The 20,045-nt window shown below is 52.3% G+C and overlaps 9 protein-coding genes across 9 annotated transcripts; 6 read left to right on the top strand and 3 right to left on the bottom strand.

Annotated features, from left to right (window-relative positions):
* The first annotated feature begins 198 nt into the window (after positions 1-198).
* COCSADRAFT_110306 (uncharacterized protein) lies at positions 199-2,181 on the top strand. The gene is made up of 3 exons (XM_007698557.1): positions 199-446; positions 498-1,368; positions 1,418-2,181. The coding sequence occupies exons 1-3, from the start codon at positions 235-237 to the stop codon at positions 1,928-1,930; spliced, it is 1,596 nt and encodes a 531-aa protein (XP_007696747.1). The 5' UTR covers positions 199-234; the 3' UTR covers positions 1,931-2,181.
* A 1,464-nt stretch (positions 2,182-3,645) lies between these two features.
* COCSADRAFT_283517 (uncharacterized protein) lies at positions 3,646-4,930 on the top strand. The gene has a single exon (XM_007698558.1). It carries the CDS (start codon positions 3,920-3,922, stop codon positions 4,775-4,777), a length of 858 nt encoding a protein of 285 aa, XP_007696748.1. The 5' UTR covers positions 3,646-3,919; the 3' UTR covers positions 4,778-4,930.
* A 681-nt stretch (positions 4,931-5,611) lies between these two features.
* Positions 5,612-6,746, top strand: COCSADRAFT_110311 (uncharacterized protein). The gene is made up of 2 exons (XM_007698559.1): positions 5,612-6,185; positions 6,262-6,746. The coding sequence occupies exons 1-2, from the start codon at positions 5,714-5,716 to the stop codon at positions 6,501-6,503; spliced, it is 714 nt and encodes a 237-aa protein (XP_007696749.1). The 5' UTR covers positions 5,612-5,713; the 3' UTR covers positions 6,504-6,746.
* A 666-nt stretch (positions 6,747-7,412) lies between these two features.
* On the bottom strand, positions 7,413-11,303 carry COCSADRAFT_178760 (uncharacterized protein). Its single transcript, XM_007698560.1, has 3 exons — positions 9,119-11,303; positions 8,668-9,070; positions 7,413-8,619 (listed from the first exon to the last, which is right to left on the bottom strand). The coding sequence occupies exons 1-3, from the start codon at positions 11,189-11,191 to the stop codon at positions 7,535-7,537; spliced, it is 3,561 nt and encodes a 1,186-aa protein (XP_007696750.1). The 5' UTR covers positions 11,192-11,303; the 3' UTR covers positions 7,413-7,534.
* A 186-nt stretch (positions 11,304-11,489) lies between these two features.
* Positions 11,490-12,432, top strand: COCSADRAFT_168235 (uncharacterized protein; the record flags this gene model as incomplete). The annotated part of the gene is made up of 2 exons (XM_007698561.1): positions 11,490-11,510; positions 11,566-12,432. The coding sequence occupies 2 exons, from the start codon at positions 11,490-11,492 to the stop codon at positions 12,430-12,432; spliced, it is 888 nt and encodes a 295-aa protein (XP_007696751.1).
* Positions 12,433-12,627: 195 nt separating this feature from the next.
* COCSADRAFT_82308 (uncharacterized protein) lies at positions 12,628-13,812 on the bottom strand (the record flags this gene model as incomplete). The annotated part of the gene is made up of 2 exons (XM_007698562.1): positions 12,628-12,794; positions 12,849-13,812. The coding sequence occupies 2 exons, from the start codon at positions 13,810-13,812 to the stop codon at positions 12,628-12,630; spliced, it is 1,131 nt and encodes a 376-aa protein (XP_007696752.1).
* A 720-nt stretch (positions 13,813-14,532) lies between these two features.
* On the top strand, positions 14,533-16,230 carry COCSADRAFT_23426 (uncharacterized protein; the record flags this gene model as incomplete). The annotated part of the gene is made up of 2 exons (XM_007698230.1): positions 14,533-14,721; positions 14,773-16,230. 2 exons carry the CDS (start codon positions 14,533-14,535, stop codon positions 16,228-16,230), a joined length of 1,647 nt encoding a protein of 548 aa, XP_007696420.1.
* A 648-nt stretch (positions 16,231-16,878) lies between these two features.
* Positions 16,879-18,293, bottom strand: COCSADRAFT_283537 (uncharacterized protein). Its single transcript, XM_007698563.1, has 3 exons — positions 18,193-18,293; positions 17,281-18,144; positions 16,879-17,225 (listed from the first exon to the last, which is right to left on the bottom strand). The coding sequence occupies exons 1-3, from the start codon at positions 18,199-18,201 to the stop codon at positions 16,977-16,979; spliced, it is 1,122 nt and encodes a 373-aa protein (XP_007696753.1). The 5' UTR covers positions 18,202-18,293; the 3' UTR covers positions 16,879-16,976.
* A 300-nt stretch (positions 18,294-18,593) lies between these two features.
* Positions 18,594-20,004, top strand: COCSADRAFT_110326 (uncharacterized protein). Its single transcript, XM_007698564.1, has 2 exons — positions 18,594-18,899; positions 18,957-20,004. The coding sequence occupies exons 1-2, from the start codon at positions 18,605-18,607 to the stop codon at positions 19,691-19,693; spliced, it is 1,032 nt and encodes a 343-aa protein (XP_007696754.1). The 5' UTR covers positions 18,594-18,604; the 3' UTR covers positions 19,694-20,004.
* Positions 20,005-20,045: the final 41 nt, after the last annotated feature.

Here is a 20,045-nt window from a genome sequence, read left to right on the forward strand (position 1 = left end):
AGACTCTGGGTGCTGCTTTCGAGAAAAGAATATATATAGTGGGGTGTAGACTCGGCGTGGTGTTGTTGGTGTCGAGATGGCGGGAAAGTTGATGCTCGGAGGTCCGCAATTATCGATAGGACGGGAGCTTTAGCCAATCGTTGCGGGGCCGCCCAAAATTATTTCCAACCTGTGAAAAAGTTCCCCACGCAACTTGCGCTCTCACTGCGCATCTTCTCACACAATACCGCAACAATGTCTATGATCACAGCGACGACATGGGTGCCGCGTGGCTTTGCGGCGCCTTTCCCTACCAGGTACCAATTCGACGAGGAAGAATATGAGCGCATATCGAAACTTGCAAATCTACAGCTGGAAGACGCTAAGGAAGAACTTGAAGAGGCGCAAGCTGAGGAGAAGGCTAAGAGCAACGGAACTTCAAGCAAAGCACAGAAAAAAGATGACGAGTGAGTGTGCTACTTTTTTATTACTTAGAGTTCAAGGCTAATTGTTTGAAGCGACGATGACGACGATCTCAAAGAATACGACCTTGAGCACTACGACGATGAAGTCGCCCAGGACCAAGGCGACACTATGGCCATGTTCGGCAACGCAAAGAACCTAGTGTTCCACGAGAACGACGAAGACGACCCGTACATCACCATGAAGGGTGGAGATGAAGAGGATGAGGAGGATCGAGAAGAGCTACAGATTCTGGCCACAGACAACCTGGTATTGGCTGGAAGGATAGAAGACGAAGTTGCACATCTTGAGGTCTATGTGTACGAAGACGAGGACGATAATCTCTACGTACATCACGACATTATGCTGCCTGCCATCCCACTGGCTGTTGAGTGGCTAGATCTGCCCGTAGGCAAATCTGTGGGTACCAGCGAAGGCAAGGGTAACTTTGTAGCCATCGGAACTATGGACCCAGATATTGAGATTTGGAATTTGGACGTGGTGGACAGCATGTACCCAGATGCGGTACTAGGACAAGGTGCTGACGATGCGACAAAGGCCGACAAGCCCAAGAAAAAGAAGAAGAAGTCCAGGAAGGCCAACGACGAGTTCCACGTTGACTCTGTACTCTCGCTCGCGGCCAACCGCCACCACCGCAACCTTCTTGCTTCGTCGTCGGCTGATAAAACCATCAAGCTATGGGACTTGAACACGACCAAATGCGCAAAGTCATACACGTATCACACAGACAAGGTGTGCTCTGTAGCATGGCACCCTGTCGAGTCTACTGCGCTTCTGAGTGGTAGCTACGACCGCACAGTGGTGGTAGCCGATATGCGTGCACCCGAGGCAAAAGCACCACGGTGGGGCGTTGAGAGTGATGTCGAAAGCGTGCGGTGGAATCCTCACGACCCGAACTATTTCTATGTAAGTGTTGCAAGGCCAAACTTGATGATGCGGCATTAACCCTTGTCAGGTCTCGACTGAAAACGGCATGATACACTATCACGATGCTCGCAACGCACCAAAAGATGCGTCTGCCTCAAAACCTGTGTGGGTATTACAGGCCCATGACGAGTCTATTTCGTCGTTTGACATCAACCCGGTGATACCTGGTTACTTGGCAACGGGCTCTACGGATAAGCAAGTAAAACTGTGGAACATTCAAGAAAGCGGGCCGAGCATGGTGGTGTCGCGAGACTTGGGCGTGGGCAAGGTCTTCTCCACATCCTTTGCCCCTGATAACGAAGTGGGTTTCCGACTGGCAGTAGCAGGAAGCAAAGGCGCCGTGCAGATTTGGGATACGAGCACCAATGCAGCGGTGCGTGCAGCTTTTGCCAGCAAGGTGCCTGCAGTTAGGGGAGATGGCAAGGAGCGTCTCGTGGGTCTGGAAGAGGAAGACACGGATTCTGATTCGGAAGAAGGAGAGAGCAATGACGAGGAAGGGGAGGATGGTGATGACAAGGGATGGGAGTCGATGGAGGAGTAGTAGGCGAAGATACCCTGGGCGACGAGGAGCTGGGCAGCGGACCGAAGATTTCGGGATATGACGATGTTTGTGTGATTGTGAACCGACGAGTTTTGATCTGGCGTGACGGAGGGCCATTGTGAAGCTTTTTGGCGAAACGCAGTATAAGGTGTTTAGTCATGTTTCCTCGGATAGAGTGGTCCGTGCGCGTTTCATCAAGTGTCCGAATCCCCGATCTCTCCGCCCTTTGTTTTGCAAGTCCCTTTCATCTCACCTGACTCGCATAAACTTGCATGGCTTGGTGATGGGTGGTGATATCGACGTCAGTATGAATGATGGCAGAGACTAACTTTAGTTTTTGGGGCGCGGGACCCTAGGGCAGCAGGAGACGCGGGCGTAAACATGGCTTGATGGCGGACCAAGTGTTCCTACAGCTGGCGTAATGGATTGTACTCGAGAAGCGAAGACAGGTCAATGCTAGCGTATAGCGGCAGATCAACGTTCGCAGCCTGCAGTCGGAGACTGGCTGCCGGGTGTGGGTCCGCCTGAAGGAAGGTCTTGGTCTGGCTCGATGGCCTCATTACTGGGACCGGATTAGGGCACACCCTCGTCACATTCGGTCCTGCCAGTGAGGTTTGAAACTCTGACGCCGGGCATGGCAGAAGTACAGATCGGACGGGGGGTTGCTATAAGCAGTAAAGAGGGGAGCTCGCTTTGTACGCGCGCGCTCAGACGTGTGTGGCGACGTGAATATTAAGTATGTAAGTAGATGCTTTAGGTCTAGAGTAAGCAGCCAACAGGAACAGTGTGGTTGCGCGTCCGGTGTGGGCACAGCGGAGACTAATTAGAGTTTGGGGGTGACGGCATGGGAATAGACAAATTGCGCGTTGAGGCAGAGTGGGATTGTGGTGAACAGCGATTCGCGGATAAAAGCGAGCGGCGTACGGCGGGCGGCAGTGAGTAAGTATTGACGACGCTTTAGGAGCTTCATTTCAGCTGTCAATGCCATTCTGGCTGGAGCTACACGCGCAAAAGGGCGGCGGGCGCCCGAGAGTGGAGCGGGAGGGAGTGTTCCTGGGCTGCATTGAAACAGCGAGTCCTCTCGAGGCCCCAACCGGACGCAGTGGAAGGGTGGAACAAGCAAACAGGAGAATAGAGCCGGCTTAACCTGAGACGCTGAGAACGAGGCGACGGGCTCTGATTGGAGTGGCGCTCGAAACGCACGGGGCGCCGGTGCAGGGTCCGGGGCAGTGCAGGCTACCAATCTTTCGGAGACAGCGCAAAAAAGCCCAGCCCGTCCTCCCTGCTGCCCTTCTCTGGCTTTTCAAGAGGCCTGCCCCGTCGTTGTCGCTGTTGCTGCATCACGCGCCCTTCTTCGCTGCCTTTCTCTCCTCCCTTTTTGTGCCTTACGCGCCCAGCAAAACCATTCCTTTGCGCAGCCCGGTGTTCGCTCCTTACCATCCCTACCCTTCCCCACGCTCTTTGACAGACGGTCCTTGTTCCCTTCGGCCCCCCACCCACCCACTGCCCATTCACCCTTATACTTTCTTCTTTACGCGCTGCGAGCCCAGCAATTCCCCAAAGAACAAGAAAATTTTGAAAAAAAACCCCCACTAGTTGTCAAGGACATCACTAGCAACAGCAAACCGCAACGTCCAACGCGGGGCATCGACTCTACTGCAAACAAAGTGCACCGGACCACCAAGCCATCACCCCTTGTGACCTCCGTACCACCAGGCCAACTCCACCCTCACCATTGTTGCACCGCACCTCGCTGCCTTGGTGTCTTCCAGAATACTGCAACCGTTGCATTAGTGGAACACTAGCCCTCGACTGCTTGCACCTCGTGCCAGCAAAACGCGCAATTTATCTTCGGCAGTACCCCGCTTATCTGCGCCGCCGCATTCCTAGAGCGACCAACGACGGTCACTGCTAGAATTACCGGCCCTGTCTCCGACCGCTAAACACTTATCAGGCACTATCGCCCTTCCTGAGAATTAATTCATCAATATGTCTCTTGCACGCGCAATGACGAAGCGCATGAAGCGAAGTGAGGAGCCCAAGGAGCCCACTTCGCCCACTCGCCCAACTCGCAGCCAGAGTGTCAAGAACGGCTCTTCCATCGACCGTGCCAAAATCTCTCTCCCTGTTGCTCTCGTGTCGACTACCAACATGCTTTCGTACAACGCACCCGACATCTCGAGCCTCAAGAATGCATCCTCCATGGCCTCTCTAACCCAAACTTCCTCAGCAGACGACTCGGACCACAGTGTATCTACACGCTCCCGTGCTTCTTCGCATGCATCCAGAGACACTACCTTGACGGATGCTTCCTCTGTGGATCTCTCGCCTATTTCGCCAGTTCCAAACTACGCCGGCGGCTTCCCGTCTGGTGGCAAACCACTGAGGAAATCTGCTTCAACCACCAGTCTCAAGCAGGTCAAGGAGGAAATTATCGAACCAGTTCCAACTATCCCGGCGAGGGCCCTCTCGCACAGCAAACGTGCCCATGAACGACTTGCTCACAAGCGATCTCTCCAGAACGTGGGTACGCGGGGTAGCATTAGCTCACGTGGAAGCGTGGGCTCAGTACGGAGCTCGCGCGAACAGCGATCGTCACTCGACATGTTCAAGGCCACGATTGAAGAAGAGAGTCACCCTTTTGGCCGCGAACTCGAGCAGCTCAACGAGGTCGTCGAGGAGTTTGGCGGCGTAGTTCGCGACGCCGAGGCCGAAGCGGATCGTTTCGCTATGCTGTCAAGGAATCTGGCCGCTTACTGTGCTGCGGACTATCTTGTCGAGATTCGCCCACTGTTCAGCCAACGGTTTGGTATGCCACACCAAGCTCCTGCCATGGCCTGGATCTGAGACCACCACCGTCAACTCTCCACTTTCTTACCCCCCCGCGTCACTCCGATCGCCTCTGTTGCTTGTTGCTTGATACCTTAGACACTCACGGTCTCATTTTGTCTGTACATATTAGCGGATTTCCGGCCTAACCCCCGCACACTCATTTGTCTAATCTTAGTTTCTCCTGTTCTATATATTTTTTGCTTTACCTGCTGGTCTGGGTCGAAGGAAGGGCAACAGGCATTTCTGGAATCCCAATCCCAGGTTTGGGGCAATACCCCGTACTGTCTTTAACGATGTCTCACGTTTGTTCTCTCTTGTACGATGTCACTCGGAAAGGCGGTTTACCGCAGGCGCAGTCGTTTGTTTTTGGCCATGTTGTGTACAGTGGTTACACTGTGTCTATGTCTCAGACGTACATATCCCAGATTGAAAGAAACACACTTCCATGCCAGACCCATAGCAGTCATTCACAACCTGTTCTTCACATGATAACTATATGATGGTGCATTGACGACTCGGCAGTTGGCCAGTCTTGGGCTTGTGTCTCTACCGTGCAGATCATGCTTGCGTATGCATCTCACCTGCCGAGTTCTCGATGGAGGGACGGGGGGCTCACGGGGAATTTTCAAATTGGGAAGGTGCTAGGCCATGTCCGACACCTGCCTATCCAAAGCTGTCAGGCCGGCGCATGTGCATGTACACGTAAATCTTAACACGATCTGTTAAGAGAGCAAGTCGGAGCGGATGTAGACGATCATCGACATGGCTTCTCTAGCGTGACGGGGTGTTGATTTAACGTAGGATCTCATCGCCTAACCTCAACCGGCATCGGCGAAACACCTCGGCAGCCTTCCCTTGTCGTCTCAAACTTTTGAACGTATCGTCACTTGGGAACACCTAGTCGACTAACCCACCCCGCAAACTGCCTCTCCTCGTCAATTGGAAAAAAAAATGATATGTCGATCGTGCCTGCGGGCCGCCTCGCGCAGCGCCCACCAAATACCGCCCGTCTCTCTGCGCCGCCCACAGAACCCACGCTTCTTCACCACCGCATCTCCCCTCCGCAATGCCACACCCATTTCCAGTTCCACAGCCACGCAATCCAAACCTCGCCAAGGCGACTTGTCGTCTCCTCACGCACCGCCCACGGCCACATCGACGTCTGCCGCCCAACCTTTTAGCGAGCCATTGACGCCAGCCCCAGGCCCTGATGTGAAAGCGGCGGCAGCAGAAGCAGCAAAGAAGAAGGTTGCGCCCCTGATCAAGAGCAGCATACCGGCGGGACATCCACTCAAAGGCCTCAATTTCTTGAAAGACAGACAAGACCCAATTGCGGCGCCCGATGACGAGTACCCCGCTTGGTTGTGGACATTACTGGATCGGCAGGAGAAGAAGGCGGAGAAGGGCGCGGGCGATTTGTTCTGTATGTTTTTCCCATCCCCCCGTTGAATTGCAATAAAAAGGAAAAAAGAAACAATTTGCTAACGAAAATCGCACAGCCAAATCAAAGAAACAGCGTCGTCTGGCTGCGAAGCGTCTCCGAAAGGAACAGGCCGAGAACCCCGAAATGATGATACCAAAGGTGCCATTATACGAACAAACCATTGATTTACCAGCTGGCGATGGCACCCTGTCCGGCGCGGTGCAGGCTGCAGAGGCGCGAGATGAATTGACAAAAGCCATGCGGAATAAGCGGAGGGCATCGATCAAGGAAGCTAACTTCCTGAAGGCAATGGGTTAAGAGGTTGGGTTTGAACTGCGGGGTGGAGAATTTACGAAGGAGAGGAATAGCGAGGTTGCAGCTACTACGCTTGCTGCTGATCAGCAGGATGCTGATTTGTATAGAACCATGTATATCGTGTGACACAAGGGACGATTTTGGAATTACCATACCCAACTTTATCTATGAAAACAGAAGAAGAAGAAGTAGAAGAAGAATGAAAAACGACATATTATCTCTCAATACAGAAATGAAGACCAGAACACTTCCAAGCCAAAAACTCCAGCATTTCCAGACTCAAACACAATGCCAACTCACGCATCTAGTCAATAGAAAAATACGTCAAACTAATTCATTTGATATCATCTATATAAATCCAATCCAATCTAGCAGCTTAGTTCTTTTCCCTCTCGTCGCCTCCACCTCGATTAGATCCTCCAAACAAATGCGTGTACATTACACATGAACGTAAAAGCCAAACACAACCCCCATCCACATCCATCTCCATTACAGATAGCCATCCATATCAATGGATCAGCAGCAAAAACAGAAAAAAAAACACAGGTATGCAAACAAACCCCAATATCCCTCGGAATCAATGTCGCCCAACAACAACAAAAAAAGGAAGACGTGAAAATCAAGAGGTAGAAGAAAGAACAAATGGATTCAAACGCCCCCGCTGATGAAGTGAAAAAAAACCGGGGAGAGAGAGAGAGCGCAATGTCTACAATGAGAAAGAAAGAAAGCACCAAAAAAACCCGCCACCCCATCCCCATCCAACAAAGAATCCATTTCTTCCTCCCCGCCAGTCCCAGTTGCCAGAAACCCAAGAAAAAAAAATGCACGCTAAAAACAATGAGAAAAAAAAACGTTGCAAATACCAATAGAACGAAAAAGAGCAATCCTCCCTTTTTCCTCCCTCCCCCCCCCCCCCTCTTTCCCTTTCATATCCCAGAACAACAATTAGGGAAAAAAAAAAGAAAAGGTCGAGAGGGGAAAAGCATGATAATAACCAACAAAAAAAATAACCACAACAGTGTTGGAAACGAATTTTACATAAAACTCATCTTAACCTCCTTCTCCTCACCAAACTCATCCTCAAACTCATCCGCCCACGCATTATGTCCCAAATCACCATTATCCATTCCACCAGTCACATGAGAATCTGTTTTGGCCGAGCGAAGCGGGGGTCTCGCTGTATGATGATGGTGCGATGACGACAAGGGATCGTCGTCCCATAGGGAAGCCGTGTCCGAGTGCATGGGCTGGGCTGGTAAAGAGGACGGAGGGAAGGATGATTTGTTATCATTGTTAGTAGCCGTGTTGGTGTTGGTGGAGTTGGAATGGTGAGGAGCGGGACTTGGGTCGCGGAAGGACGTGTCAAAGGTCATTTCCATGTGCTCTTGTTCGTGCTCGAATTCGTCGTATTCTTCCCATCCGCCGGCTGTGTGGGTTCCGTTGGAGCTGGGTTTGGGCGTGAAGACTGTGCCAAGGCTGTCGTTGTAGCTCTTAGTCTCTCGGAGTTTGGAGTGCGGGTTGTTGCCTGCTTGAGAGGGAGGGACAGTAGCAATGTCGATTTTCATGGGTGGAAGGGTCGATTTGATTTCTTTGATTTCGAATTCGGCTTCGGCGTTGTATTCTTTGGTTTCGACGGCCAGGCTCGCTACTTCTTTTCGTATCGCGTCAATGTCGAACATGATCGGGTTCTCTGCCAGTTTCGCTGGATCCTGGTCTTGGTCTAGTTTCTTGTGGCCTGGAGGCGGGGCATTCGAGTTTTCGTCATAAACTTCCCATTCGTTCTTTGCAGCCTTCTTCTTCTTCCACCAGCTTAGCTTACTACCTCTCTTCTCCTTCTCTTGCGCCTTCTTCTCCAGGTCTTTTCTCGCTTCTTCAATCTCGTTGATGAGTTCGCGCTGTCGCTGCTCGTGGTTGTCCGGATCTGGATCCTCGATTTCGGCGAATTCGTCCGATTCAACAACCCACCCGACTTCGCGAAGGAGTTTGGGCATGACAGCACGGTAGGCCATATGGCCAGGCACAAGCTCAGTCACGTTGACGTTCTCAATGGTGGGGACCTGTATGGGAGCAAGGCCTGCAACGCGCATAACACCACCGCTAGTTGCGCGGAAGAGATAACCTGGTTATGTTAACACCAATCATAAAAAGCATGAAATACACAACATACCCAAAATCCAGTCGTTGGTAGCATACCCATTGACAAATCTTCCGGGCACAACAGACCTGGCCTTGACGTAATCTTCATATTTCGCCACTGCTGGTGTACCAAACATATACACGTTCTGCACGATACCAAATGCACCACGTTCCGCAAGCTCCTTCAGACACGAGAAAATGACTCTTGAGCCCAGGGAGAAGCCGACGAGAGTGACTGGTCTTGTTCCCAAGTTGCGGTCGATAAGTGAGTCTGCCAAAATGAGACCAGCCATGTCGGCTCGAGCCTGTGAAACGATCCACGGGTTGTCGATCAGATATGAAAGCTTCGTCAAAGCAAGCGGTAGCGTCATAGCAGACATGAGAGCTGTGAGAATGGTGCTTCCCAAAACCTGCTGCAAACCTTGTGTAAGAGCCTAGACACTGTCAGTATATGCGTTTCTAAACCTGCTCATCACACTCACCTCAGTAGCAAGAATGTTGATGGTGGCACCCATGCTCCTAAGCATCTCAGGCTCCCAGAGGACAGAGTAAATGTCGCCCATGATGGGGTCCACAGTACTGTACGGCAATCGGACGTCGTCGACTTTGCCATTCATCCAGCCCGCCAATGTAATAATAAGATGGGTTCTCTTGTTGTTGTGAAGAGGCCGATACTCAAATGTTTTCACTGCACCTGTACGCCGGTTCATGGCCCTGACACCAACAGTGCTGCCAGTAACCACACCAGTGGACGTGATAATGGCAGCACCTCCAGCACCAGCCAAGAAAGTGCTAGTACCGGCCACACCAATCGTAGAAAATCCCGCTGCAAGACCAGCACCAATGACAGGAGCTAAGAGACCTGCTGACAGTCCAATTACAAGACCACCTCCGACGGTCGCGAGACCCATGAACGCCAACCGCTTGTTCCGCGCTCGCCTGGCACGAGCAACCATGTGTTCATCTTCATTCCAGTTCTCCTTGTCAGCTTGCTCCTGCATCTCCAGAGCATCTGTAACACGCTTCTCAAAGCGGCAGCTTTCTAGCCAATCTACGGCGAGATACTTGCCAACTCGTTCAAAAAGCTCTCTCGAGCGTGAATCATATACGGAGTCTGCTATGAGCACCAAGAATAGATCGCACAAGACTGTCCAACGCAAATCGATGTCGAGATTCTTACTGGAAGGAAGTTGGGATGGCGATCTGGCCTCTGGGTAGTCGTAGCCGTCGTCCTGATGTTCATCGTAGGGCGGTGGTGGCGGTGACTGAAGACCCTCCTCTGAGCCTGGTGTTGAAGCATGTTTCGACTTGGACTTGTCTGCTGGGGTTTCAGGACGGGGTGATGATACAGATGGTCTCGCAGAACCTGATCCGCTGACGGTGTCCATGTCATCCGCTACTGGGTTCTTCACCCGTGCATTCTGCATTAATGCTGGCGTGAGGTCGGCCGGGACTACACCATGCTCTGAGAGTTGCTCAATCATAATCTGCTCAGAAGCATTGATATCCATGTGTGCATATATCTTGACCATGACTTTTTGTGACCACATTTTTGTCGTTGCTGACTGCAGCTCTAGCAGCTTCTTAAGTCTTCTGCTAGTTGTCTTGAAATCGGAAAACTTCCTTTCCATTTCTTTGGTGGCCAATCGTACCAGTCCGACGTATGCGACACGCTGTCCTTCGGTGAGTATGTTTTTGGTGGCTTGCATCTGTTGGCGTGGATCTCGCCCCTCTTCATCTTCATCTGCCAACGCAGTACTTTTTTCTTTGAAGAGATATGCGGTGTTGTCATCCATACTCGTCTGCGAATCAGCGTCATCGTCCATAATAACCCTGGTATAACCTTTGGCGGCTCCGCCGACATTTCCATAGCCATGCATGTCTTCCAGCTCCTCTGCATTCTCCTTCGCAATGAGCCTGTTGTCGTCGTCGTACATGTCGTAGTGAGCATACGCAGGCATGGTCTGCCATCCATCATCGTCATCATCCTCCACCTTGTCCTTGAAATCATCTTGTGGCTGTGTGACGAGGCGTTGGTGTGAGTATTCGGATACGGATCCATTTACGCCTTTCGGGGGCTCGGAGGTTGAGGGAGACTTTATGGGTGCTGGTGAATTTAGTTTCGTTTCTATGAGTCTATCCTCAGGCAGTTCCTCAGGCAGTTCCTCAGGCATCTTTTTGAGCCCCTTCTGTTTGGGATTCTCCACTGGCACCGTGGCCTGTACGTTGGCTTGAATCTGCGCATTGTTCTCCGCCTCAATCTTCTCCGGTTTGGCCGGTGGAATCACAATTTCGGTCTCCTTTTCCTGTGGTGTATCTTCCTTTGCCTTTGGCGCGATGGCCTGCTGTGCGCTGTCCGCTTTGGAAGCTACGGCATCCTCAAACTTGTCTGCTTCCGAGTCTGAGCTGTCCTCGACCGGAGTGCGTGGTCGCCTTTTCCTTATCGGCAGGCCAAAGTCGTCATATTCGACCTCTTGGCTGGTGTCTTTGTTTGCTTCGGTAGTCTTTGTACTATTTCCCTCGTTCTTGGAGGGCTCGGCGGGGTTCTCGCTCATTCTGGTGGGACTACCGTAGGAGACGCATGGGGAGGCCGAGCGGTGTGGCGTCAATTGTGGGAAGGCGCGGCGTTTATGTAGGTGAAGAGGGAGCAAGTGGTCCTGGTGCCCTCGGGGCGGATTTACAAGACGAATGCGGAGAGGGACGGGGGTGTCGTTACCTGCCGCAGGGTACCGAATCCGCAGTTAGCGTGTCTGGTGCACGGCCTAGGTTCCGCGCGCAGTTTGAACTTTTGGCCGCCTTCCTACGTAAATTTCTTGCCCGCAATCATCCACCACACCAAAACCCACCGTCGCCATGAAGCTGAAGCGCGCAAAAGTAGGCTCGAATTACTTTATGCTCGTCTCTATATTTTATACTAACAGCAACACAGGCATACAAAAAGCAGCTCCATCAATATGAAGTCAACTTCGGATTCCGCGAACCCTACCAAGTTCTGCTTGATTCACAAATTCTGCAAGATGCATACAATTTCAAGATCGACCTCGTCGCGCGCATTCAAAAGATGCTTGGTGGACAAGTCAAGCCCATGATTACCACTTGCGACATGCGACACCTCTACAATGCGAAGCCCAAGAACGAGACCCTCATACTACAAGCAAAAGAGTACGAGCGCCGCCGATGCAACCATCAAGACCTCGATGAACCACTCAGTACACACGACTGCCTGAGCTCTGTCGTGGATCCTAAAGACAGTGCGACCAACAAGCACCGATATGTAGTTGCGGCCAACGATTCAGATACACGCGCAAAAATGCGAACAATTGCTGGCGTACCCATCATATACCTAGCCAAGTCTGTGGTACTCATGGAGTCTATGGCTGAAATCACAGAGCAACACCGCGAGCGAGAAGAAAAATCAAAGTTCAAACTGGGGCTCAAAGGACAACGCAAGCCAGATGCGCCATTGAAGCGGAAGCGAGAAGACGAGGGACAAGACGGTGAGGGCAGCCGCTCTATTGAGGAACAATCTATGGGAGATGCAAAACCCAAGCCTAAGAAACGAAAGGGCCCCAAGGGCCCCAATCCGCTGAGTGTCAAGAAGCCCAAGAAGGAGAAGACGGCAACACAGTCGAGTGCTACCAAGAAGACACGGCCATCGACATCGAATGCAACCGATGGAGGCAGTCGAGGGAACGAGGGTGAGGATTCCGCGCCGCGTAAGAGAAGGAGAAAGCACAAGCCCAAAGCTGAGGGTGGTGATGAGGCACAAGTTGGCGAGGGGCCGGCCTCGCCATGAATGGGCTCGGGTATTGAAGCAGACCTGAATTCTAAGTAGGCCTGTGGGAATCGAAAACTGGAAAAGATAAGAGGTCGAGAAGAGATAAAAGCGGAGCAAAGCGTACCCAAAGCGCGTATAATAAACGCGTATGAAAGGCGTCAACTTGGACGAAGATGTTTGCTAAAAGAGAAGCCACTGTATACAACAGCACCTCTATACCCGCTTGCCTTGCGCAAGCATATCGGAAACTTTGGGTGGAAGGACAAGAGTGCTCCTGTCGTTGCGTTTTACAAACTCTACTATGACTTCAGCAGTCTTCTCGGGGAGATCTTCATGAAGAAAGTGACCGGCGGCGGGAAACACCTGTAGTTGGAATTTACCTGCATAATGTTAGATTTCACAATAGCAGCAGAATAGCTTTTTGGGAAATATACCCTGCATCTGCCCTATCATCAACTCCTTGTCCAGTCTGTCTGTGCCAGCAAGTAGCAACAACTTGGCTCCCTTGCCGCTAAGAAATTTACCACTCATTCCCGTGAACCAGTTTTCCCAATACGGCTCTGTGCTCGAGATCTCTGTCCGCCATGCCCATCGCCCGTCTGGAGTTTGTAGTAACAAGCTCGGCACGCTAGCTCTGGCTGATTGTGGGTTGCGCAGTGTGCGTGAACGGATGTGCCATTCAATAGCCGCAGGCAGCGACGGGAACGACTTGGGTCTACTGGCCAGGTAGGTATGCATGTGTCCCAGCGTCTCCATGGCCGAGCCCTCGACTACGTCTAGTACTCCGAAACCCATTAGCTTGTTGCCTAACAGTCCCCTGTTAGCGGCATCGGTAACAACTGCGCCACCCAAACTGTGTCCGATCAAGACAACCGTGGGGAGGTCTCTCCAACCCATCTTGGCTTGCGTGAGCAGAATCATATCCAGTAGATCCTGGCTAAGTTGGGCAATGCTTAGGTCCGTATCCACTTGTCCGCTAGCATCCCAGACTACGCTGCCATGATCGCGTGCTTCGACGGCGAGTATGCCGATGTCTGGCATAGCCTTCCTGATCTCCTTTGTGGCCAAGGCAAAAGTCATTGCAGAGCTTCCGGCGCCATGATGCAGCACTATGAGCGGGGCCTTTGGCGATGCTGGCGGTGTGAGGTAGACATGGAACTTTGCATGGCCCGCGCTCTTGCGATCTTGCTCGAGATAGAACTCCTGGGCAAAGTAATCGGACCAGTGGATTGCGGGGGCGGGTCTCAGCGTATTAGACGGTCTGACTGTGCCGGTGCTTGACATTGACGAGGCTGAGGACGAGTCATCCTCGTACTCGGGCGGCTCTTCCTGCAATGGCTCAGGCGGCGGCAGGGAAGAGAGCTTAGTTTTGGCAAACTCTCTGGCCAGACTGGACATGGCAGCTTGGGCGAGGCTGTATGTACAGTGTCGGAAAGCAGGCTTCGGGTACGCGTTGCGGTCCGCAGTGAGTTGATTGGTCCACTAATGGCGATGAGGGCGAACGTTATGCAGCCTTCCGATGAGTTATATGCCTGAATCGGTGGAAGGGCAATGCGTGAGGGGGGCTTAACACAGTGGGGTGGTCCTGTCCCGTCTACTAATCGCCGGCAGGGATGGGAGCTCCAAGTACGTCTAAGCGAGTTATTCACATCAACACGAGACTCCCCCATGGCGGACCCAGTCTCTCGACCCCCTGTGGAGAAGTGCCATGTGCACGATAGGCGAGAACAACACGAGGCTGAGTGAGCTTATTGACCGTACCGTGGACATGGGTGACGTGTATCCGATCCGCTACATACATATGTACATATGTACACTACACGGGCGTGGCCGCGGGATCTGGATTTATGATTTGCGACTAGGGTGCCCGCGAGCCTGGATGCATGCCATGATGACGTATGTCGATCCCGCCTCTCCTAGCGCGTTGAGCTTCAGTAAAACCTCCGCGCCCCCAAGACGCTTTCATCACATCGACGAGCTTCACAGGACGCTCTTCTTTCTTTTCTCCTTTCAAAAAAATCACAATTAACCCTACGGTTTGCCTCACCTTGATCTACTCCTCTCAATCACACCAAAACAACACGGGCTTTCATCTCCCCAAGACCTCAGCCTGCCACCATGTGGAAAGGCGCCAAGGACAACGGCGATAATGGCCTCACCCATGAGGAGCCTTACCCAATTCCCAACGACGATGAAGGCTCTACGACATTCAGGAGAAGCGATGAGCCCAACGAGAGGACCAGACTTCTGGATCGCCCTAGGCCACCACCCAATTCAGATGGCTATCTCGACCCAGATGACCCAGCTGTAGGTCAAACACTATCAGCATACAACACTTCGTACTAACAATAGCTGCAGGTATCGCCGTACAATCTTTGGACCGTACGGGCTATGCGCTATCTCACCATCCTGTTCTTGATCATCAGCTTCTTGTGGTGGGTCCTCCTACTCGTCTCCATCTTCGTCTCTCCTCCTGGACTCCACACACGTGGCTCAGGCTTCTTCGACTTTGCCTACACCTGTCTTACCATTGGCAACCTCCTCGTGGTCACCATCTTCTTCATTACACCGGCCAAGGGCTTGCGCATCACCACATCCATCATTGCCGGTCTCTTGGCTATCGACATGATTCTCATCCTATCGATTCCACGTATAAGGCTCGAAGAGGGTTGGGTTGGCATTGCAAGCGTCATCTGGGCCTTCTTGATGGCCGTCTGGTGCATCTTGACTGATCGCGTTGTTGCATACGGCAAGCGAGAGGAGGAGGAGCGTCTTACTGGACGCGCAGAGACCCGCCGCACGTTGAAGGAATGGGTTGCTGTTCTTGTCGCTACCACTGTAACCGTCATCTTCATTATCATTGTCATTCTAATGACTGCCACCCTGGGGCTGCGCGGCCGCGACGCAACACTCAAGATGTACGGTGACCGCATATTGGTCGATGGAGACAAGTACGCGGTTCATTTGGCTTGCGTTGGCAATGTGACGGAAACGCATGGCTCAAGGGACCCCACCGTCATTCTTGAGGCTGGCGAAGAACCATTGGAGTATGATCTTGAGCATTGGGCCTACGCAGCTTACAAGAACGGTACCATCTCGCGCTACTGCTACTGGGACCGTCCCGGCTATGCCTTCTCCGATAATGCTCCCTCGCCACACTCGGCCGGTATGTCTGCAGATGCTCTCTCTGAGGCACTTGCCAGGTCTGGTGAGGAAGGACCATGGATTCTTGTCTCAGCTGGTACTGGCAGCATTGTTTCACGTATCTTCAGCTCGCGCCACCTGAAGCAGGTCACGGGTATCATGATGGTTGATCCTCTCCACGAAGACCTTCTCCACCGCATTGGTAACCCTGGACGCGGCTTCTTGCTCTGGGCCTGGGGCATCATTTCGCCTCTTGGTACCGTCCGCCTCGCAGGCGCACTCTTCAAGGGCCGCACGCGCGAAGACCGCGTCTACGGCCGCAATGCTTACCAGTCCGGCAAATTCATCAAGGCGCAGCTCCAGGAGAACCTTGTTGCCGACAGCCTGACCAAGAACGAAGTCTCTGCCGCACGAAACATTCAAAGCTCAAACACACCTCTTGTCGTTGTCTCGAGTGGAATCGAGGTCAAGAAGAACAGCGAGTGGGAACGCAAGCAGAAGGATTTGACGCATCTCACGGACAACCTTGTGAGCTGGGATGTGGTCAATAAGGCGCCACACCAAGTCTGGCAGACGCTTGAGGGACGCTCAGTCATGGAGAAGCGCCTCAAGCAGCTCGTCAAGGCTGCTGCAAAGGTCAAGAATGAGGCTGTCGAGGAACAGGACGAGTAGATATGCAAACAAAATTGGGTTGCATTGTCTACTATGAGAAAATGAAAATGAACAACACGATAACTGGGGGGATTGGGTAATTTTATGTTTCGCAATGAAGGGCTAGTTTGGGGCAGTGGCATTCTTTTTTTTCACTTTCCTTTCTCCTGTTACTCACCTGGAATTCTTTTCCTTAGCATACCCTATACCGCTGCACATTTCGGTCTTCTTCTCTGGAAACACCTCATCTTTTTCTTTTTCATTACTCTTCACTCGCGAGCATTCACATACGCTTGTACGATCCAATTATCTAATGTCTAACAACAATTTTCAAAAAGTGGTATACATGCTTGCATTAATTCGTTTCAAGTCTGGACTGCCTTTTCTTTCTACACATTATCGTACAGTGGGAAGAGCTTGCTACACCTACACAACCCAAAGCAGCCCAGGATCGTCGTTTGCATCCTCCCGGATTTGCGCCAACAACAACAAAAACAGCTCAAGTATAAATAAGGAAAGAAAAGAAAAACGTGTACAGGTATGCTTGCGGATATCTTTGTGTCACTGGTAGATGATCGATACTGGACAAGGATGAAATGGAAAGAGACTTGGAAAAAAAAAAGAAAGAAAATTCTGGTAATCCTCCTAGCTCCGTATAATTTTTTTGGTACAATTTCTTTTTTGGTGGACAAAACGCCCATTCAATGAGTAGCGTGGGCGTGGAGAATCTGGTCAAACCGCTTGGAGCGTGGAAACAGTGAGGCATTCTACACCTCTGGATCCTGCTTGCGGCGACGGATACTGCCGATGCGTCTCTTGATTGCACTGCCCATACTCTTCTCGGCATGATCGTGGCTGGTGGTGCCGTACGCGTCAGTGTGGCCAGCACTATGAGCACGACGGCTGCGCGTCTTCATTTCTGTGCCGCTGTCACCGATACGCTTGTGTTCCTTGAGGGCTTTCTCAATTGTGAACGACGGCTCACCCTTGCCCTTGAGGTCGTCGGGGTGGTATTGCTGCGGCATTGTTAGCAGGCGGACTTTGTTGAGACGGGTTTCAGGATGGACTTACGACACCGGGCCAGCGGCGGTAATCACCTCCGGGCTCACGCTGCAGGTCGGCTCCCTCTTCGTATTCGAGAACCCTTCCGAAACGATCCGGCATGCCGGGTGGGATATTGGCGACGCCCTCGAGAGGACGATGTCTCTGGAGCGAGTCGATAATGTTCTCGCGGGGAGTAGCTTTCAGTGCCTCCTCGTTCGAGTCCTTGACGGCCGCAAGGGGACTGTACTTTTCAACTCTGTTACGGGCAATGCTGGCGGCATCGTATGGTCCCTCGTGGTGGTAACGGAGGATGCTTGCCTTGTCGAGGCGGTCAATGAGGTCTGCACCCTGCATGTTCTTTTTCCTCAAGTGTGGAGCACGGTGAGCAACCTTCTCATCATGGCGTAGCTGGTCGAGTGGCCGGTGAGACTTGTCGCCTGGGTAGCGCTCTTTCAAAGAGTTTCCGCGGGAGAGGCCGTTGTTGAGCGTGGATGGTGGGGGGTTGCTGGCTCGTCGTGGCTTGGCTTCGTTCATGGATCCGAAGGCTTCGGCACGGTGATTGTTGGGGAACCGGGTGTGCTTGGGGCTGGCGGAGCTGGGAGGGGAGGGATAGTTGTTCCTTCTGCTATGTGAGGAAGAGTGTCCATAGTTGGTCACTGAGGCAGATGCGCCCTTGGTATCTGACGCAGCCCTAGAGCGACGAAACGGGTTTGTGCTGGTTGAACTGCCAGTGTGCTGGATGTTGATAGAGGGGTGCTCCTTGGGTAATTCAGCGGATCCGGGCGGTGTGATTGGAGCAGCGGGAGCGAAAGTTGAGCGAAAGTGGCTGTTGAGTCCAGTCTCTTCGCTTGGGTCCGGCTCGATCAGAGGATCAATGATTGCTCGATGTGCCTATAAGAATCAGCATGTATATTCGCCTGCGCACCAAACCGGACATACGGCTTCCATTGTGATGGTGTTGAGTGTGTATGGTGGTGGTGTGTTGGCAAGATTGCGGGCGCAATTATTGTTTTTTAAATATGGCGTGATCCGGGAAAGCAGCCAAGTGTTGTCGTCGTTGCAGTGATGGTGATGGAGTAGGAGAGATGGAAAGTAGGAACAGGCAATGGGCAGGGGAGACGGGCATGATTAAATGGCTGGGTGGGACGCGTACACACACATGCTGGCGGCTCAGTCGCGGCCCTGCGTCAGTTCTCTTTTGCTCGCTCTCGTTCTGGGTGAAGCCAAACGCGGCCCAATCGCTGCCGTACGTCATGCGGATGCGCTAGGCTTAAAGTGGGGCCGGTCCTTGGTCTATCCACGAGTGACGACAGCAGAGGTGATCTTTCACCAACTGCGATCGAGCCCCAACATGGCCCTCGTCGCTTATCCAGACTCTGCCTCGGACGACGAGGGGACGGAGCATGATAAGACCCTCGTCCACCCTGTTCAGCCTGCACACCCGCCCACCAAGCCTGCTGCTGCTGCCGCTGCAAAGCCCAAGCCCAACCCCAGCAATGCTCTGCCACCGCTCCCGCCAGCTTTCCATGACCTCTATGCGGTAAACGCCCGCGTCAGCACTAGCGACAATCCAGACCTCCATGGCGGACGTCGACGTGCTGTGCCACATATCCAGGGCAATTGGCCCAGTCATGTCTATCTAGAGTGTAAGGATACCGACATGGCATCCCGCACGTGACGGACAACAGGCTAACGCCTTGGAGGGATACCAACACAGCGTGAATCCATTGCTCTGCTCAACTTGATACAGCACGTGAAGACTGTATTCGAACTTGAAAACACCAAGCGTGTAAAGAAGCTACCAGTACCAGAAGACATTACGCCTTCGCTTCAATCAGACCTAGGCGTGCCGTTGCCTCTGCATGTATCATTGTCGCGTACGCTGCAAATCAAGACCGAGGACAGAGAAACATTTCTCGACACTCTCGGTGCTTCTTTGCGACGATGCGCAGTACCTGCATTCAATTTCGAGTTTCAAGGCCTGAAATGGGTGCCCAACTTTGAGCGCAACCGCTGGTTCTTAGTACTTGCCATCAAAAGACCAGAGAACGACGAGCTAAACACCCTACTCCATGCATGTAACCAAGCTGCTAAGAATACCGGACATCCAGCCTTGTACACCAGCGGCGCGGGAGACGGTCCGATGGAAGACGTCGACCACAACCATAGGCCAAAGAGAAGGAAGGTCGATAAGAATGACCCCCAGACGCATGATTATTCACCATATTTCCACGTCAGCATAGCCTGGAACTTGACTGAGCCCGACGCTGAATGGACGGCTCTGATTGAAAGAATTGACGCCACCGAGTACATTCAAACACCAGGTGCTATGCTTGACGCGGTAAAAGTAAGGATTGGCAACGCAGTCCACAACATCCCGTTGGCCGCCAAAAGACCTGGTTTAGGAAAAAGTGGACGAGCGGGCTTAGGCTTGGGCTGACTGGATTTATTGATCAAGGGTCCGATGACGTGGATGTCGACACTCAAGAGTCCAGACTTGTTGGGGATTTTTCCAAGAATTGTGGGGCCCTAGAAGAGCACGACCCAACACCACGACGTAATTCGAACTGTCGCAGGTCGGGTAGCAAGTCGCTTACCGTCCATCTTCCTTAACACTTCAGGGTGCTTTGAGCATGCAATAGTGTCTGCTGCTGCGCGATTGTTATGTGTTTTATTTCAAGACCCCCAGCGTTAATTGAATTTAGTGACAATAAAAGCGTACATCGTTATATTAATTTACCCAATTATAGCATGGATACCAAGCATCGAGCCACAGCGAAGTACGTAGTGCT

This window comes from Bipolaris sorokiniana (genome assembly GCF_000338995.1).
Source record: "Bipolaris sorokiniana ND90Pr unplaced genomic scaffold COCSAscaffold_3, whole genome shotgun sequence".
In the NCBI taxonomy this organism is placed as follows: Eukaryota; Fungi; Ascomycota; class Dothideomycetes; order Pleosporales; family Pleosporaceae; genus Bipolaris; species Bipolaris sorokiniana.

What these genes read in the sequence shown, in the direction of transcription:
- COCSADRAFT_110306 (XM_007698557.1), top strand. Translation starts at nt 235, where the DNA reads ATGTCTATGATCACAGCGACGACATGGGTGCCGCGTGGCTTTGCGGCG. An exon ending in GCACAGAAAAAAGATGACGA is followed by an intron (nt 447 to 497) that starts GTGAGTGTGCTA and finishes AATTGTTTGAAG; the next exon opens with CGACGATGACGACGATCTCA. An exon ending in ACGACCCGAACTATTTCTAT is followed by an intron (nt 1,369 to 1,417) that starts GTAAGTGTTGCA and finishes AACCCTTGTCAG; the next exon opens with GTCTCGACTGAAAACGGCAT.
- COCSADRAFT_283517 (XM_007698558.1), top strand. Translation starts at nt 3,920, where the DNA reads ATGTCTCTTGCACGCGCAATGACGAAGCGCATGAAGCGAAGTGAGGAG.
- COCSADRAFT_110311 (XM_007698559.1), top strand. Translation starts at nt 5,714, where the DNA reads ATGATATGTCGATCGTGCCTGCGGGCCGCCTCGCGCAGCGCCCACCAA. An exon ending in GGGCGCGGGCGATTTGTTCT is followed by an intron (nt 6,186 to 6,261) that starts GTATGTTTTTCC and finishes AAAATCGCACAG; the next exon opens with CCAAATCAAAGAAACAGCGT.
- COCSADRAFT_178760 (XM_007698560.1), bottom strand. Translation starts at nt 11,191, where the DNA reads ATGAGCGAGAACCCCGCCGAGCCCTCCAAGAACGAGGGAAATAGTACA. An exon ending in TCAACATTCTTGCTACTGAG is followed by an intron (nt 9,071 to 9,118) that starts GTGAGTGTGATG and finishes GACAGTGTCTAG; the next exon opens with GCTCTTACACAAGGTTTGCA. An exon ending in TACCAACGACTGGATTTTGG is followed by an intron (nt 8,620 to 8,667) that starts GTATGTTGTGTA and finishes TAACATAACCAG; the next exon opens with GTTATCTCTTCCGCGCAACT.
- COCSADRAFT_283537 (XM_007698563.1), bottom strand. An exon ending in ACCGCCGCTGGCCCGGTGTC is followed by an intron (nt 17,226 to 17,280) that starts GTAAGTCCATCC and finishes ACAATGCCGCAG; the next exon opens with CAATACCACCCCGACGACCT.
- COCSADRAFT_110326 (XM_007698564.1), top strand. Translation starts at nt 18,605, where the DNA reads ATGGCCCTCGTCGCTTATCCAGACTCTGCCTCGGACGACGAGGGGACG. An exon ending in CAGTCATGTCTATCTAGAGT is followed by an intron (nt 18,900 to 18,956) that starts GTAAGGATACCG and finishes AACGCCTTGGAG; the next exon opens with GGATACCAACACAGCGTGAA.